The 15,208-nt window shown below is 39.2% G+C and overlaps 1 protein-coding gene across 1 annotated transcript in view; it reads right to left on the minus strand.

Annotated features, from left to right (window-relative positions):
* Positions 1 to 15,208, minus strand: part of LOC131457184 (pyruvate carboxylase, mitochondrial-like) — a 329,828-nt gene that overhangs the window by 253,851 nt on the left and 60,769 nt on the right. The window contains exon 10 of the mRNA XM_058626042.1: positions 5,932 to 6,050. Coding sequence (XP_058482025.1) covers positions 5,932 to 6,050 — 119 coding nt within the window. The remainder of the gene's footprint in view (positions 1 to 5,931; positions 6,051 to 15,208) is intronic.

The raw sequence follows: 15,208 nt of genomic DNA on the forward strand, positions 1-15,208 counted from the left end.
GAAGGATTATGTTTGGAATATAAAATAATTAAATGAAAATACTACTTTATTTTTTAATGTATCTGCTTCAACACAGTCACCACACCAAGGATTCAACTTAATGGCTCACCCACATGGCTGCTTTTACATATATGGTTCAATCTCTAGCCACTTTTTACGGCTGGTGCTTCAAGTGCATGAACGTGTGAAGCAGGTTGGAGACATGTGGAGGTAGAGAGTGACAGTTCAGCAGGATAAGATGAGGCAGATGGAGGTAGCAAGGGTGAAGTAAGACAAGTTCTTAAATGGACAAAGTAAAAGATAACGGGTGAGTGAAAGTGGTGAGGCAAAGGTGGGCTAAAGGACAGCGGGAGAAGGGGAGAGAGAGAGAGAAAGAGATGGATGAATAGGGAGATGTCAAAAACAAGGCAGGAGACAAGATGGACACATGGAGGGAGAAACTGACAGGGCTGAAAAGATAGCAGGAGGAAAGAGAAAGACGGGGGGCAGTGGTGCGAGGACGAAAATATACAATTGTGGACAGAGAAAATGGACAGAGGTGGAGAAGCCAAAGCAACAAGTCAGCTGAGGACAGAGGGGAAACAGCCTGAAGGAGGAACCACAGGACGAAACGGAGAATGAAGGGAAGACGGGATGGATTTTAGTGACAGAATGAGAGAGGACCAGTTTGACCTCACACACTGAGAACATTGTGGCGAAGTGGGGACATTTTGGCTCGTCAGGACAAGGATTAGGTTTAGGATTGTGTTTATGCATTTTTTTGTAATGATTAAAGTTGAAGTATAGGGCAAGGGAATGTATTAAATGCCAATGAGTAACACTTAATTAAAACAACACACACACACCAAAATTACATTGAGCACATTGGTTCCAGAGGGCATCTAATTACTTTCCATGATAGCAATTTTCAGATGTGTTGATATAGACAGATTATTCCTGATGCTTAATGACTTCTCTAGAGGGAAATCATTTTTAAATGAAAATATATTAGTGTGGACATCGTCTGAGATAGCAAGAGGTGGGAGAGTTAGGTGACCTTGTGCTGGTCAGGAATGTTTTTTTGATCAATCTCGCAAGTGGAATATGCAAGGAATATTAGAAAAAGAGTGTGATATGACATATTGTTAAATATACTGACATTAAATAGTTATGTTTTACATTTTAGCTAGTGTAAGGGTGCAAACAACAGCAGGCTATGTATACTCTACGCAAAAGATGGAGATGGACTGAGCCTCTCTTCCATACACATGAAACGGAGCAATACCACTGAAAATCATGGGGGCAGTATAGAGACGATGGTCCAATCAGTCAGGAATATGACGAAAACATCGGCAACACCAAAGAGTTATATGCCCCATTAATGGGACAACTTGCATTCAGTGGTCTTACATTCCACTGACGCAAAATCCGCTTGCTTTCTCTTCTCACATGCCAGGCCTGTTTTTAAATCAAGCTTAATTTGAATAAGTATACATTACAATATATACAATCACAGAGAGACAGGGCGACATAAGAAAAACAAACAGACCAAACAATCTGTGAGACAACAAGAAGATAAGCGACAGCAAATGCAAGCACAAGAGAGAGGTTGGACTATGACATTTTCCCAAAGTAGCTTATTGGCTGTCTACATGAAAACACAGGGGGGTTGTTTTGAGTTTTTCCCATTTTTTTTCTTTTTTTGGCAGATTCTTCAAGACGTTTTCATGTGGACAGCCCCTAACCTACAATAGAGCGAAGGTCTGGATTCCCACAGATACGAACATTGTCTACAACTCAGACAAGCACAAATGATTCCTGTGGAGCTACATACAAAAAGCTGTTAGGATCTGTGTGCTACAAAAGGAAGGACAAATGGGAAAAAACAATAACAAAGACTCAAAGAATAGCAAAAAAGCAATCTGGGGAAGTAAATGATAAAAAAAAGGAAAATTAGTCTAGAGAGATAGGTGATGAAAGACAATGCAGGGAGAAGAGTTGGAGAATGAGCAGTGAGGAGTTTCGCAACTCAGTATAAAAAGAATACCTTCCTGACAAGTCTATTAGTAACGCAGTCAGTTCAAAGACATGAAAACAAGAATGAATGTGCTCATACACCTCAGAGATTGGGAGTGCAGCCGAGTGAAGCAGAGAAGCTGAAAAGCTAATGGCTATAATGTTCAAATAAAACCACAGCATGCTGTTCACTCTTGCCACTTATAGTCAATTGTGTGCTTGTAACGAGTAAAATTCCCTTCCATTTTAAATGGATGCACACAGATTTAATGTTGAAGAGACTTATTTTTTTTTGTTGGCTGTGGCTGCCCACATGTTGTTTTTGACAACTGAAACTTTCAACATGTGGCGTTTGATGTATGACACTACCCAGGCTCTTGTAATTACTGCCCTCCTGCCAATTCAAATAACCCCAATTCCTGAAATATGTCACATTTCCGCAGTCATATAATGTTTTTTTTCTCTGCGGAAACAAAGCAGATATGACACACTGGTTCAGGGCTGGATTGGAGCGGGTCATATGTGAGAATGACTTTCTGTCAACCTTTTATTTTGTGGCAGGAGTACAGAAGACTGCTGGTTTGCAAGCAGGTACAAAAAGCTGTTTCACTGTGAGAGGCAAAGTTCCTAAATATGAGAAAGCGAGATAACAAAAAGAACAAATGGAGGGAGGGTAGTGGTGGTGAGCTTTCCAGTCTCTTTTTGTTCTTCAAGGAAAATCTGACATCTTTGGTTAACAGAGCTCCGGAAGCTGATGTCACACAACCAAGGTAACAACCTCTGCCAGGAAACAACGCTGTTCACCTTTATAGATGTAGTATATACTAGACAAAACATAAATCAGGCAGTATTTCAGACAACTTGTCTTTTCACCAGCTTTTTTCATCATAAAAGTAAAGGTGGTGGAAAAATGTTGTGCCAAAACTGTCAGAGAACAACTGATTTTGTGGTTAGCTCTTGGTGAATCATGGACTCGGACTAGATTTACAGCAATTATTTACATTACAGCTGCTAAAGCTAGCATAATGCTAACACGACTTCCAGTGACAACAACTATCTTTAGCCAGTAGACTCCACAATTTAATGTTTGTCACAAAGCCAGATTGTGTCCATTTGTTTCCCTCCAGGCTCTTGTAAACTTTCAGTTACTCTCTGGAGTAAGATGAAGGGAAGTTAATCAGGAAGTTGAAGCTGTGAGCATACTGCAGGTCTGGAATAATATCCTCTCTGGCTGTTTACAGACTCGTAAAAAAACACAACAGGGGCATTATTAGGATCAGATAAATTCACTCCATAATGTTTTGCTATATATCGGTCGATCTGTGGCTATAAAGTGTGCAGCGAACTCTGACAGCTTGAATTCAACACCCTTCCTGTTAATTTTTGCTGGATCTTATGCTACCAACATGGCGGTTGAGAGAAACTGAACCACATGACTGGAGCTCTATAGCGACTAAATGAATGTAATAGTACGAAAGTGTTTATTTTTATTTTTTTTGTAAGTCCCTCATCCTCCTTTTTTTATTTATGTATTTGATAAACAACAATATTTCCCTCATCTTCTACCGCTTTATCCTCCACATGAGGGTCGCGGGGAGTGCTGGTGCCAAATAGTTAAAGTAAAATGCAATGAATCCACATATGATTGCAATGCAGTAAAAAAATGTTCTTTCTGTTCTGTCTTATGACTTGTTCATAAGACAGAACAGAAAGAACATTTCTGTTCTGTTCTCTCTTCTGTTAAAACATTATTAAACATTACTGTCTCAAAGATGCAACCCACATTAAATGACACAAGGACAAAAAAGACTTTAAAATCTTTAAGGTCTTGAGAACTGAAGGTGAATAAACATTGAATGAAGCTACGCTGGCAATTTGCTGAGGTGCCTTCTTTACTCTTTAAAATCATAAAGGTGAAAAATGTCCCTTCATAACAGGTGAAACACAGCTTACAGGACAGTCAGAGTGGGTCTATAAATGCCCACAGTCCTTGGAAGGTGTCTAATCAGGTGAGTAAGTGACCCGTGTAGGGTACTTACAGTACAGTATAGTGCTCCGCCAACAATTTAGAAGACATTATATTGAGTTAACAGAGCTTAACTCTGGTCCAAAACGAAGTTCAAACAAAGTATGTTGAGGGGTTGAAACTACTTTTTAAACTCAAATAGCAAAACCGACGATGACAAGTGTTTACCATTGTATACAAAAGAGACCCACAGAAAGCCCAGTCTTACAACAGAAACTTATGAGACCACATGTTCGATCCGATATCAAATACATAGGATATGACTCCAAGCTGCATGAACCTCATTCACTTGTTATGTGATACACATAGTATCCATTGTGTTCACTTCGGCGTGAAGTAAGCAAGCTCTAAAAGGATGCTAATCCGCAGAAATAAGAGTCAAGAAGAAAGATATTCCATTCAAAATTCCATTATACATGTTTGCTACAAAGCCTGCGACAGGGCTAGCTCATCAAATGCTGTGTTTCCATCATGGTGCATTTCCACTGAGAATAGTACCTTTACTTGGTAGGAGGGGTGTGTGCTGTGCCCGATGGCCAAGTAGCCTGACATGGTACCAGTGCGACAACAATGTAGGGCATCGTATGCAACACAACAGACAACAATGGAGGACATCCGGCAGCTCTTCTTTTTGTCCTGCTCAGTTTGTGGCTGTTCGTCTCAACAAGACATCAAGCTTTGTATGAGAATAGACTTTGGGCATTGAGAGCCAAGAGACAGCCAAAGAAAAACAGGAAAGCCTGCCACCCAATCAGCTACCGTCAAAGTAAACCTTTCCACTGAGTGGAAACACGGCTAACGTAAGAGGTTAACCCAACTTCCATATTGTGGATAAGTTATGGAAAAGTTTTCAAAATTAATTGTGGGGGAAAAAAAATATGTGGGAACCCTATATATAGTAAAAATGAAAGAGGCCAAACAGCAGTAAAATGCATAACATAAATTGATGGTCAATCTTGGTTACTATAGGAACAGTGGCCTACAATTAACCCCTTGCATTAGACAAGCTTAATTTCTTAATTTCTTTTATTTGTCAAATTGTAAAGGAAATCAAAAATGAATTATTTTCTATGTGTAAACACATTTTCGTTGGAAGTGGCTGGGTTGGATAGTATTAGAAATGAGTGTATTTGTGGGACATCTCAGGTTGAACGGTTGTGAAATAGAGTCAAGGTTACATTGAATTACATTACATTGAATGAAGGTAGAGCTGCTAAGCAGGAGGAAAAGAGGAAGACCACAGAGAAGGTTCAGGGATGGCTGTGGCATCTCCAAAAGGGAGAAGCCAAAAGAAGAAGACCGAGATCAGTGGTGAACAAAGATGAAGGGTTGTTGGTCTGACTGAGGGCCACATACACCTGTACATGTGTGCTTCTTTGTGTTCGTGTCTTGTGTGCTTTACTCTGAGACCCATCTGTGTTGCCTCAGATGAGCAAATCTCACAGGTCATCAGTGGAGCAGAGTGCTATTTATATTTTTCATTATCCTCTCACACTCTCGCCTCTCTCCTTTATCCCCATTGCCTCCCACCCTCTATCTCTCTCTCTCTCACCTCATCTTTCAGCTTCTCTCTTCACTGATCCCACCTGTTCTAACTCTGGTCTCTTCCACCTTATTTCTTGTCAATCCCTTTCCGAACCTTCTTTCCCCATTTTGTCTACTTCCTCTTTTTTTTGTCAATTTCTGCACCTTTCTCTCATACTTAACACCTCCAACCTTTTCTCAACTTTGCCAACAAAACTTTTCTCCATTAACTCACTACTTCAGCAACTTCTCAGAGTGGGAACTATCTAACCTTGACGCTGCACATCTGTTTGTGGACAGACAATCCCTCTAAAAAAAACACACACGACTAATGACAACCGCTGTAGCCACCCAGCTGCCCACCGTTTTAAACAGCTGCTACTTACTCAGTGATTTCTTCAGTGACTGTGTGTTCAACCTGGAGTCGGGAGTTGACTTCGATGAAGTAATGCTTGCCATGTTTGTCCACCAGGAACTCCACGGTTCCTGCGTTCTCATATCCCACCTGCAGCAAAAACACAGCGAAGAAAAACTGTTTTAATGATGTATCCAAGTGATGGTAATAGTTGTTATAAACAATGGAAAAAAAGCAGCACTCAATCATCTTAATGAGCCGTGGAGACAAAAGAAGGAAAAAACCCTGTCCTCTCTGTGTAATCATAACTACATCAAATGAGTAAAGAAAAGGCACTGTGTTTTATTTGAATAGAGGGAGAATAGCCCTTTCATCATTTCTCTGTAATGCAATAATTAGATCATTAATCAAGAGGGATAAATTGAAAGCATCATCAATATAAAAGACAGTTTTCCCATATATCTTCCAGCTACAACTGCAGTCAGACTCAATTGCCGTCATTTACATTAAATGTAAGAACATTTCTCTCAGCTTAATTGGTGCAAGGAGGACATTTTTGTCTTTTGAGCTCAGTTACGCATGTAAAAGATGGTGTAAGAAAGACAAACTCACATGGAGACAATCAACATATATGCTGTAGGTACAGTGTTTCCTGGAGAAAATTCACAGATTCATAAATCCAATCTTTTCCATTATACAGTTCTAGCCCGGGTCAGCTCAGCTCGACTCGTTTTTTTTGGGGGGCTTTTCCATTAGGGATAGTACCTGGTGCTTTTTTTAGTACCTGCTCTGGCAAGGAAATAATAACGATAATAATAATGAAACAAATTCTAACAATAATTGAAACAAATTCTGTGATTTTCAGGTTCTCAAAAGTAATTATTCTCTGGTTTCTTTGCTTCATATTAAATAAATCATTAAAAAACAAGGAAACATTTTGGTTTGTGGACAAAACAAGACATTTGAGAACATCGTCATTTTGCTGGCCCACGTTTCAACATTTTCTGGACCCAGCAATTACTCAATTAATCAAGAAAATAATTGACAGATGAATCTATTATGAAAATAATCATTAGTAGAAGAGGTAGTGTCTATGTTTATGTTTAGATAACATTGATAGTAAGTATATATAATCTACACCAATGCCAGCATTTTATACACACTACTTTATTTAACCCAGTGGGAGCTACATGCATAGTGTGATGGCCATATAAATGCTAGATAAAATAAAATGTATTATCATCATTATAATGTCAAGACACTCAGTTTACAAACATGATTGTGTCCCAAACAATTTCACCAAATCAAACCAATCTCAATCTTTTTCCAAGTTCCTCATATCAGGCCCAATCATATCACTGATTACACACAGACATGGAAATTGACGTTTTCAATACCCTCCCGCTTTGTAGTGCTTAGCATTTTAGCAGCAAAACACCATGTGAACAAATCAGAGGGACTCTCAAGCAGAAAAAAAAGAAATCTATTAGTAAATGTTAAACCAGCGTAGTGCCTTGAGGATTGTTTGACTTCCAACATTTGGCATAACAAATGTCAAGACAATCAAAAAGAGCACACGGCATGATTCCAAACACAAAGATTAGAATTCAGCGATCGAAAACAAACTGAACAGCAAGAATATAACCTCAAATATTGGAAGAGAAATCCAACAACCTTCTGAGTGGCACAAAAACACATTTTGTACTAATGGCATACATCTCTCATTAAGCCCATGCATTCCTAATGGAATTACATTTTCAGAACACAGTATTCACATGGAACGTAGTTTATACCTTTTATGACATCAGTCATGTAAAAATAATCAGACGTGTTTTCTCTGCTGAGAGAAATTAGTCTCATTCATGGCATCTGTGCTTTCCCACAGGTTTTACCACAGAGACTCATTAAAGGGGCAATGCACACCTCAACACACAACTTGACGTGCATACAGATTTCAACAAATTAAAATGTATGGGTTCCACGCACTCGCACTGACAGGACACAAGGGAGCCATCACACAAACACAAATGAGCTCCAGACAGTCTTGTGAAAATCAAAACATTAAAGTGCATGTCTATAATTCCTGCAAAAGCAGAGGTCTCAAGCTTAGTCAAGCTTGCAAGCTTGACTAGGGCCTTAGCTCAGTTAAACCAAAGAGAAGGTTCATGGATGTTGGATGTTGTGAAGGAGGACACAAGGACAGTTCACAGAAGACAGGACAAAGGGTAAGATGGAGGCAGACGATCCACTGTGGTGACCCCTGGAGGGAGAGGCTGACAGAAGATTCTTGAAGATGTGAGACATTTGAACAGTGGAAGGCTGGACTAGGCAGCAGCCTTTACAGACAGGGACAACCTAAACAGACACAAACTCAAACAAACACCATTGTGTCACTCCATGTTGGTCTCACTCTGCAGCAGTAAGTCAGTCAGTCAGTGTCAGCAGCAGCCAGTGTAACAGACAGTGTTTTATATGGTCTGACAGCCAAGTCAATGGCGGAAAGGTCACAAGGGCACGTTGCTTACTACCAAAAGTGTGTACAAATGCACATTTAGCTTTCAACTGCTGACCACAGTGTGTTTGCTTCATGCTTAAATGATCCCAGCACAGATAAGATGGAGCGAACTGGTGTCTACTTTCTTTGAATAAAAAGTAACACATGTTTAAAGCACGTAAACAGAGAGACAGAGAAAGAGAGGTGTGGGCTAGAGCTGTAATCGGGCCTTAAAGGGGACATATTATGCAAAATCAACTTTTTAACCATTTTAATACTTATATTTGGGACTCTGGGGGCCCTACCAGTCACCAAAGTGTGGAAAAAGAATACTCCGTCATGTTTTCGTGGTTCCCCTAAGTGTAAGTATAGGCGATAAAACACTAGATGTTGAATTCCCTGCGCTTATGACGTCAGCATGCGCATTTCACCGCGAATGTTACCGCCCCACCAGTAAGTTTACTTCGAGAGCTCCACCTTAGCTCCACCTTGTCCCTGCGAGAGTGCAGGCGAGGGAGGAAGAGCGGTATTATGTCAACGTGGAGGGACAAGTGTGCTGTTGGTGGCTGCACAGTGGAGCACAGTGTTTTACACAAACTTCCAGCCTCAGAGGATTTTATATATGAAGCCAATGTTCCGAATAAAGTCAGCAAACGTGTGTTCGCACCACTTCGCATCAGACTGCGGCCAGCGGTCGCCGTATTTAGTCAGCGAACGTATTTCACTGACGTACAAACACACACATTTTTAAGAAAAGGTCACATGGAGCTCATAACTAACCATTCTGACACGTCCTAATTAAAAATATTTGTTCAGTACGTCCTCCATGACCGGAGCACAGACTCAGTCTGATACAGTCACATACAGCGGCCGTTTATGCCGCTCGCCACTGGCCCGAGCCTGGCCCGAGCCTGTGTAAAATTATAGAAATTAAGTCCAAACCCCCCACACTAGAGCTGAAGATATTTGCCCAAATCCAACAGCACCCAATGGGTTTGGACAAAGACCTTCAGCTCTAGTGTGGGGGTCAAAGAAAATGCTTTATGAGCATTTTCACATTTCACATTTTTCACCGCCCCCTAATATATGCCTGGCGAGAACTGGCCCTCGTGTAAATGGGGGACACAGAAAAGAGGTACTGTCACTCTCTTGCAACAGGATGTCAAAATTCAAATGACACAAGGACTCTTGATAGGAAAAACAGCAACCAGAGTTGTGTAGCTCGACAGGGGAACAAAGGGAAAAAGGCGTGTTGCTTCATAGTTTCTGTTGTTGCTGATTCCAAGGTCAAAACTGAGCATAACTTCAATCCATGGATTTTTGAGGCCTTTAAAACATAAAGATAATGTGAGGCATAATTGTTTTGGAGCAGAACATTAGGTCCCAGAAACGCTGCTGCTGCATCCTTCATGGCCAGAGACTCAAATCATCATTTCCTGGTGGTTGATTATCCCAGGACGAGCAAGACACTTAAGATGACTCAGGCACATTAGAAAACAATGTATGGAGGGTTCCTGCAATAAAGGTAGAATACACTTGTGCTGACTAAGGTTTGCAGAACTCTGTGTGATGCCATTTAGTCTGGAGCAAACTGGGGTAAAAACTGCCCAGCCAGCCAGAGATTTAATTTTTTTTCCTAACCGGTAGACTTCGCTGCCAAATAGAATTTGTACCCTCCACCACACACACGGGCAACATAAGGGCCTGGGGCCGAGTCTGACCCACAGACCAGTTTTATCCAGCCAGCAACCTCCTCACAGTTAAGGTGACTCTTGCTTAGCTCAAGTGACAGACCATATATTGCCAGTACAACATTATGTGTCATAATAGCAGTTGTGATGACAGAATGGGAGCTCAAATGAGACACAGCCTCAGAAAAAATGTTTCTATATATATTTTTCCACAAACGCGGTTCAAAGTCATGGTGAGACATACGAGACAAAGTTCAGCAACATTACTGCAAACATGGACCAAACATCTTAGTTTCACATCTTCACATAAATAGCATGTACTGTATGTATCAGTGAGGTACTTTTATAATGTAATCGCTGTGCATGATGCATATAAAGATGGGTTTGTTATGATTACTATTTGTGGTCCTTTGTTAACTTCATTTAAGTCAGTGTGGCTCTCTGAAAACAAATGTTGCCCACCCCTGCACCATCAAGTCTTACATTGTAAAATTATGTAAAGAAAAATAACTTTTTTCCCACTTCCCATTTTTTATGCTCAAATTCAGGTCCTTTTGTCTTTTGCTAGAGCCAACCCTGAGGACATATATGTTTTACAGTGCAAAAGCCAATGGAAATTAACTTGAGACATTATTATTTGGCAGCAGAGGTGAGCTTCTCTGAGCCTGGAAAAACCAAACAAATTCAATAAGCTCCAACACGTGCAATCCTTAGCAAAGAAGTGCAAAAAACCCCATCTAGCAAGCACTGTGGAAACTGTTATTAACTAAGTGACAATGTGAAATCAAACAAAAGCCAATTTCCAGCTCTCCATTTTTATTCAGGGACTCACTTTCTTTAAGTCCTTTTTTATTTTCAACTACCTGACAAGAAGCCACTGACTGAAATGGGCAATAATAAGCGTGAAAAAAAAAATCTTTCATCATTTTTTACGAGTGGTAACAGTCTACAGAAAAAGCTAACCAAGTCTGTTATGTCTAATCTGGAAAATGACTGGTAAATAAAAACTCAGCCAGACAACTGAGCTTTTGTCTCACAGCTCTCTTTTATGCAAAATGTATTTATTTTATTTGATTAACTTTGGTATGTACATATTTGATATGTACAACAAACACTGGAACATTTTATATATAATAATATAATATATAATATAACCTTGGCTGTGGTCAGATTACAAGTTCGATGTTGCTCTGCTCCAACACAGCAGATTCAAATGAACGGATCAATATCAGGCTTTACAGAGCTTGATGAAGAGCTGAGGTGTGTTGGAGCAGGGCAACATCTAAAACAGGCAGGCCAGGGGTCCTCAAGGACTAGGACTGAGAAACACTGCTCTATACAAGCCGTTAATTACAACATCATTTGTTTTTGTTCAAGCTTTTCAAAACATGCAAAGAGTATACTTTATCCAAACTAATCTGAAGTATCTACCGCCCACTCCCCACCCTCACCTACCAGACCTGCACCATCGAAATTAAACATTTCATACACTTGTTGAAGAGGCAAAACACAGACCCTTATAGAGAGTACCTGTTTTTCTCTAGTTTGAGATACTGAGTGGTCTCTTTAGTCCAGTGAGAGTATGTAGGGGAATTGGGTCCTTTATGTTGCTGGGCCAACAGAGAACAAGAAGGCCAACATATTACACGTATAGTTGCTTAAATTCACAAATTCTTGTGGACCTTTGGACACGTCCAAAGCACACAGTATATAATAGACGTGCAGGTGCTTGTTTACATGCGTCACAAATCTCTGGTCTAATTTCGGACAACCAGACATTTGACCAATATTAAATTGTACTTTGACTAAATAGATGAGTAAATCCTTCAGATGATTATCTGCAACACTACATGTGGAATGCATTTGTTTTAGATCCTCCCCCTACTAAACTTGTCAAGTTATATAAACTGAGAAGATTGCATATCCTACCTATAATCTACTTTAAATCTATTCCCAACTTGAAAATAGAGTCAGAACAAAGATGTGGCGTCTGGGATGCTCTGCAACACCCCAACATTAAGTTTAGCATGTTTTTTTTTTCTGTTTTCCTACCTAGTCTGACATCTACTACGACATGCTCCTGGACGTTGACCAATAGAATAACAGAGTGCTCTGATGCGGCGTAAAATACAGACAAAAACATGGCAAGGAGGATGAGGGATGCTGCTGCTGTTATGCGACACCCAGGAATGGCTCCACACTCTATTTTTCTTTTTTGTCTGAGCCCAAGACCACAAGCATCACCCACAACTCTTCAATAGCCATAAAGGACAACTCTTTGCCCTGCCTCCCCGATGACTTATAAACTCACACAGTGTCGTGAACAATGATTGGTCTGGGTCATACTTGTAGTGTTGTCAGTCTGCCAAACAAGACACAGCAAGAATCCGTGCCACTTATCAATCAGTGCCACTTGATTGACAATCTGACATGGTGACCATCGTGACAGACAAAAAACATTGTGTAATCGATTCCTGGCATAACAAGGATGCAGGGGGATATAAAGGAAAGCAATCCAAGTGTGAGGCTATAACATTTTGAATGTGTTGATATCTAAATAAAAAAGGGACTGAGGAACAAGCAAATCTATTTACTAATTGTTCAAAAGATGCAGTTATTGTAGAGATCCTGTAATGAATGTATCACACTCTTAGACCAAACAGCAAAGACTCATCCAGAATCAAAGGGGCAAACATGATATTTAATGTTTAATTCTTACAACACTTGCAGAGTAGTTTGCAGGAAACCTTGAATGTTTTAGTTACGATATAAGCAGAGGGAGAAATTCTCTCAACCATTTACATATAAATAATACAGGTTTAATTTTTCCAGATGGGCTGTCAAAACTGTACCTCCCTGGTACAGTTTTGCACTTTTCAGCTTTTGTCTGTGCCATGTATATGTGTGTCTGCACATACAGTAGTTTTACTGAGATTTCTTATCCTGTGCGCATTGGCCATTAATATTACACATTTCCTGTGGTAAAATTACATTACTCCACCTACCCATGTAAAGCTAATCCCATTGAAATAGCGCTTAATGTGGTTCATGGAATGTTTAACTTGATGTATTTAAGTAAGGCCTGTGTGTAATACAGTTCCTAAGTGTCTGTGCAGTGCGGTTGCTGCTGAGGACACTTTGCCTTGTGTAACCCTGAAAATGTTCATCTTGCATTTTTGAGAAAGTGCTCTTACTGCCCTTTTGTTTACATGAGCATTAAGTGTGTGTGTGTGTGTGTGTGTGTGTGAAGACATTTTCTGCAGGCTCGGCACATCATCTACACTTCATCCAAGTTGCTGAAGCACAGTGAATTTCTTGTAGTTTTTATCCATGTACCAACGTGATGCACATCTTCAATTCAGCAAATTGTGATTATTCTCACTTTGTGTTGGTAGAATAGAAACATACAAGGTCAAAGATTCCCATTGATGACACTATTACACCCTCCCACATACATGGTTTTAGAGGTGCAACAATTAATAGGTTTGAGTATTATTACTTTTTTTAATAATTATTACAAGTTCTCAGATTTGTTTGCTTCTTAAATGTAAATATTTTCTGGTTTCTTTGCTCTATGTTAAAATAAAAAATCATGAAAATGTCACCCTTGAGGGCTTTGGTTCCTTTTTTTTTAAAGCCATGATTTGTGAGATTATTCTGTGTGGAGTCTTGGTTTTACTTGGGTTTCTCTTTGTGGACATGGGCAAAAAAGAATCCATTCGACTTTGGCACTAAGCATACCAATGTTTCTTTGGTCTTTGATGTCAAAGCTGATAAACAAAGAACTACATAGAAAGCTGATAACTGTGGCTATATCTTTCTCTCAGGTTTTCAATAAAATTGAACCAAAAAATAAATAAAAATACTGCTAAATTAAAACCATGCGTAAAAACAAGAACATTCTCTCAAGGTTACTGCAGGCCAGATATTACTGACATATATGCAAATACTGCAAGGAGAAACAATATCAATGATTCACTGCACATAAAGCTTTGTGAATAGTATGGTCCCTTTCCATTTCTTTCTCTTCAAGTCCCACACGCACTAGCAAGAAAGAAGTGCATGTTGGGTCATGAAATGTCCTGAGGAATGCAGGACATGCTCCATAAAATATGGTTTAATCATTTATTAAATAATTACATTTGGTTTTTTGAGGGTTTGGCTATTGTTCAAATGTTCGGAGGTGGCTGGAATTAATAGTTTATTAATATATTTTCAGTATATTTTTTTTCTTCATTATAAATTAAATGTAATTACATATAAATCTGTTGGTCAACAATTCAACTTGGCACCTATATGATCTCTCACAATCATGCCTATAGAAGGCTTTTCACTTCCAAAAAAACCATTTGCCTTGCACCAGAAAATTGCAATAATTAGTCGATGCAAGTTCATATCCAGCAAGCAGAACATTCTTTTTTGCCCTTTTGAGTCAAAGCTGTCTGATACACTTGTCTATGGAAATAAATGTGCAGAGAAAAATAGTCATATCACAATATGCTTTTTTTTTTTTTTACATCTATGTTGGCATAAATCACAATATAACTCAAACCAATATTCATGTAAGGCTGGGCAGTATGGCTTTTCAATAATATCCCTATATCCCAATACGAGATATATGGGGACATAAATCTGGACTCATGAAAAGTGTTCTTTCGAGATGCTGATTTGTGTTTCTCAAAGGAGAGACAGATATATATACACACATATATACACACACATATGCATATATATATATATATATATATATATATATATATATATATATATATATATATATATATACTGTATATATATATATATACATATACATATATATATATATACATATATATATATATGTAGGGGGGGGTTAAATCTTAATTTTCAGTAAAATGAAAATGTGACATTAAGGAGGAAATATAAGAGGAGTGCTGCAGTCTTTAGGACAGCCACACAATATATGGAATGTGGCAAGAGCAGCACCGTGAAGTGGGGGACAGCGATGCTATAAACGGATTCTTTTTTTTTATTTTTATTTGTCTGAAATACTCAAGGGGATCGCTACTAGAAAATGAAAAGCTATTTGAAGGTGCTACACACAGCAACTTTAGAGGCGCACAATCACATTACACGGGCAGTTA

This window comes from Solea solea, chromosome 3 (genome assembly GCF_958295425.1).
Source record: "Solea solea chromosome 3, fSolSol10.1, whole genome shotgun sequence".
Lineage (NCBI taxonomy): Eukaryota > Metazoa > Chordata > Actinopteri > Pleuronectiformes > Soleidae > Solea > Solea solea.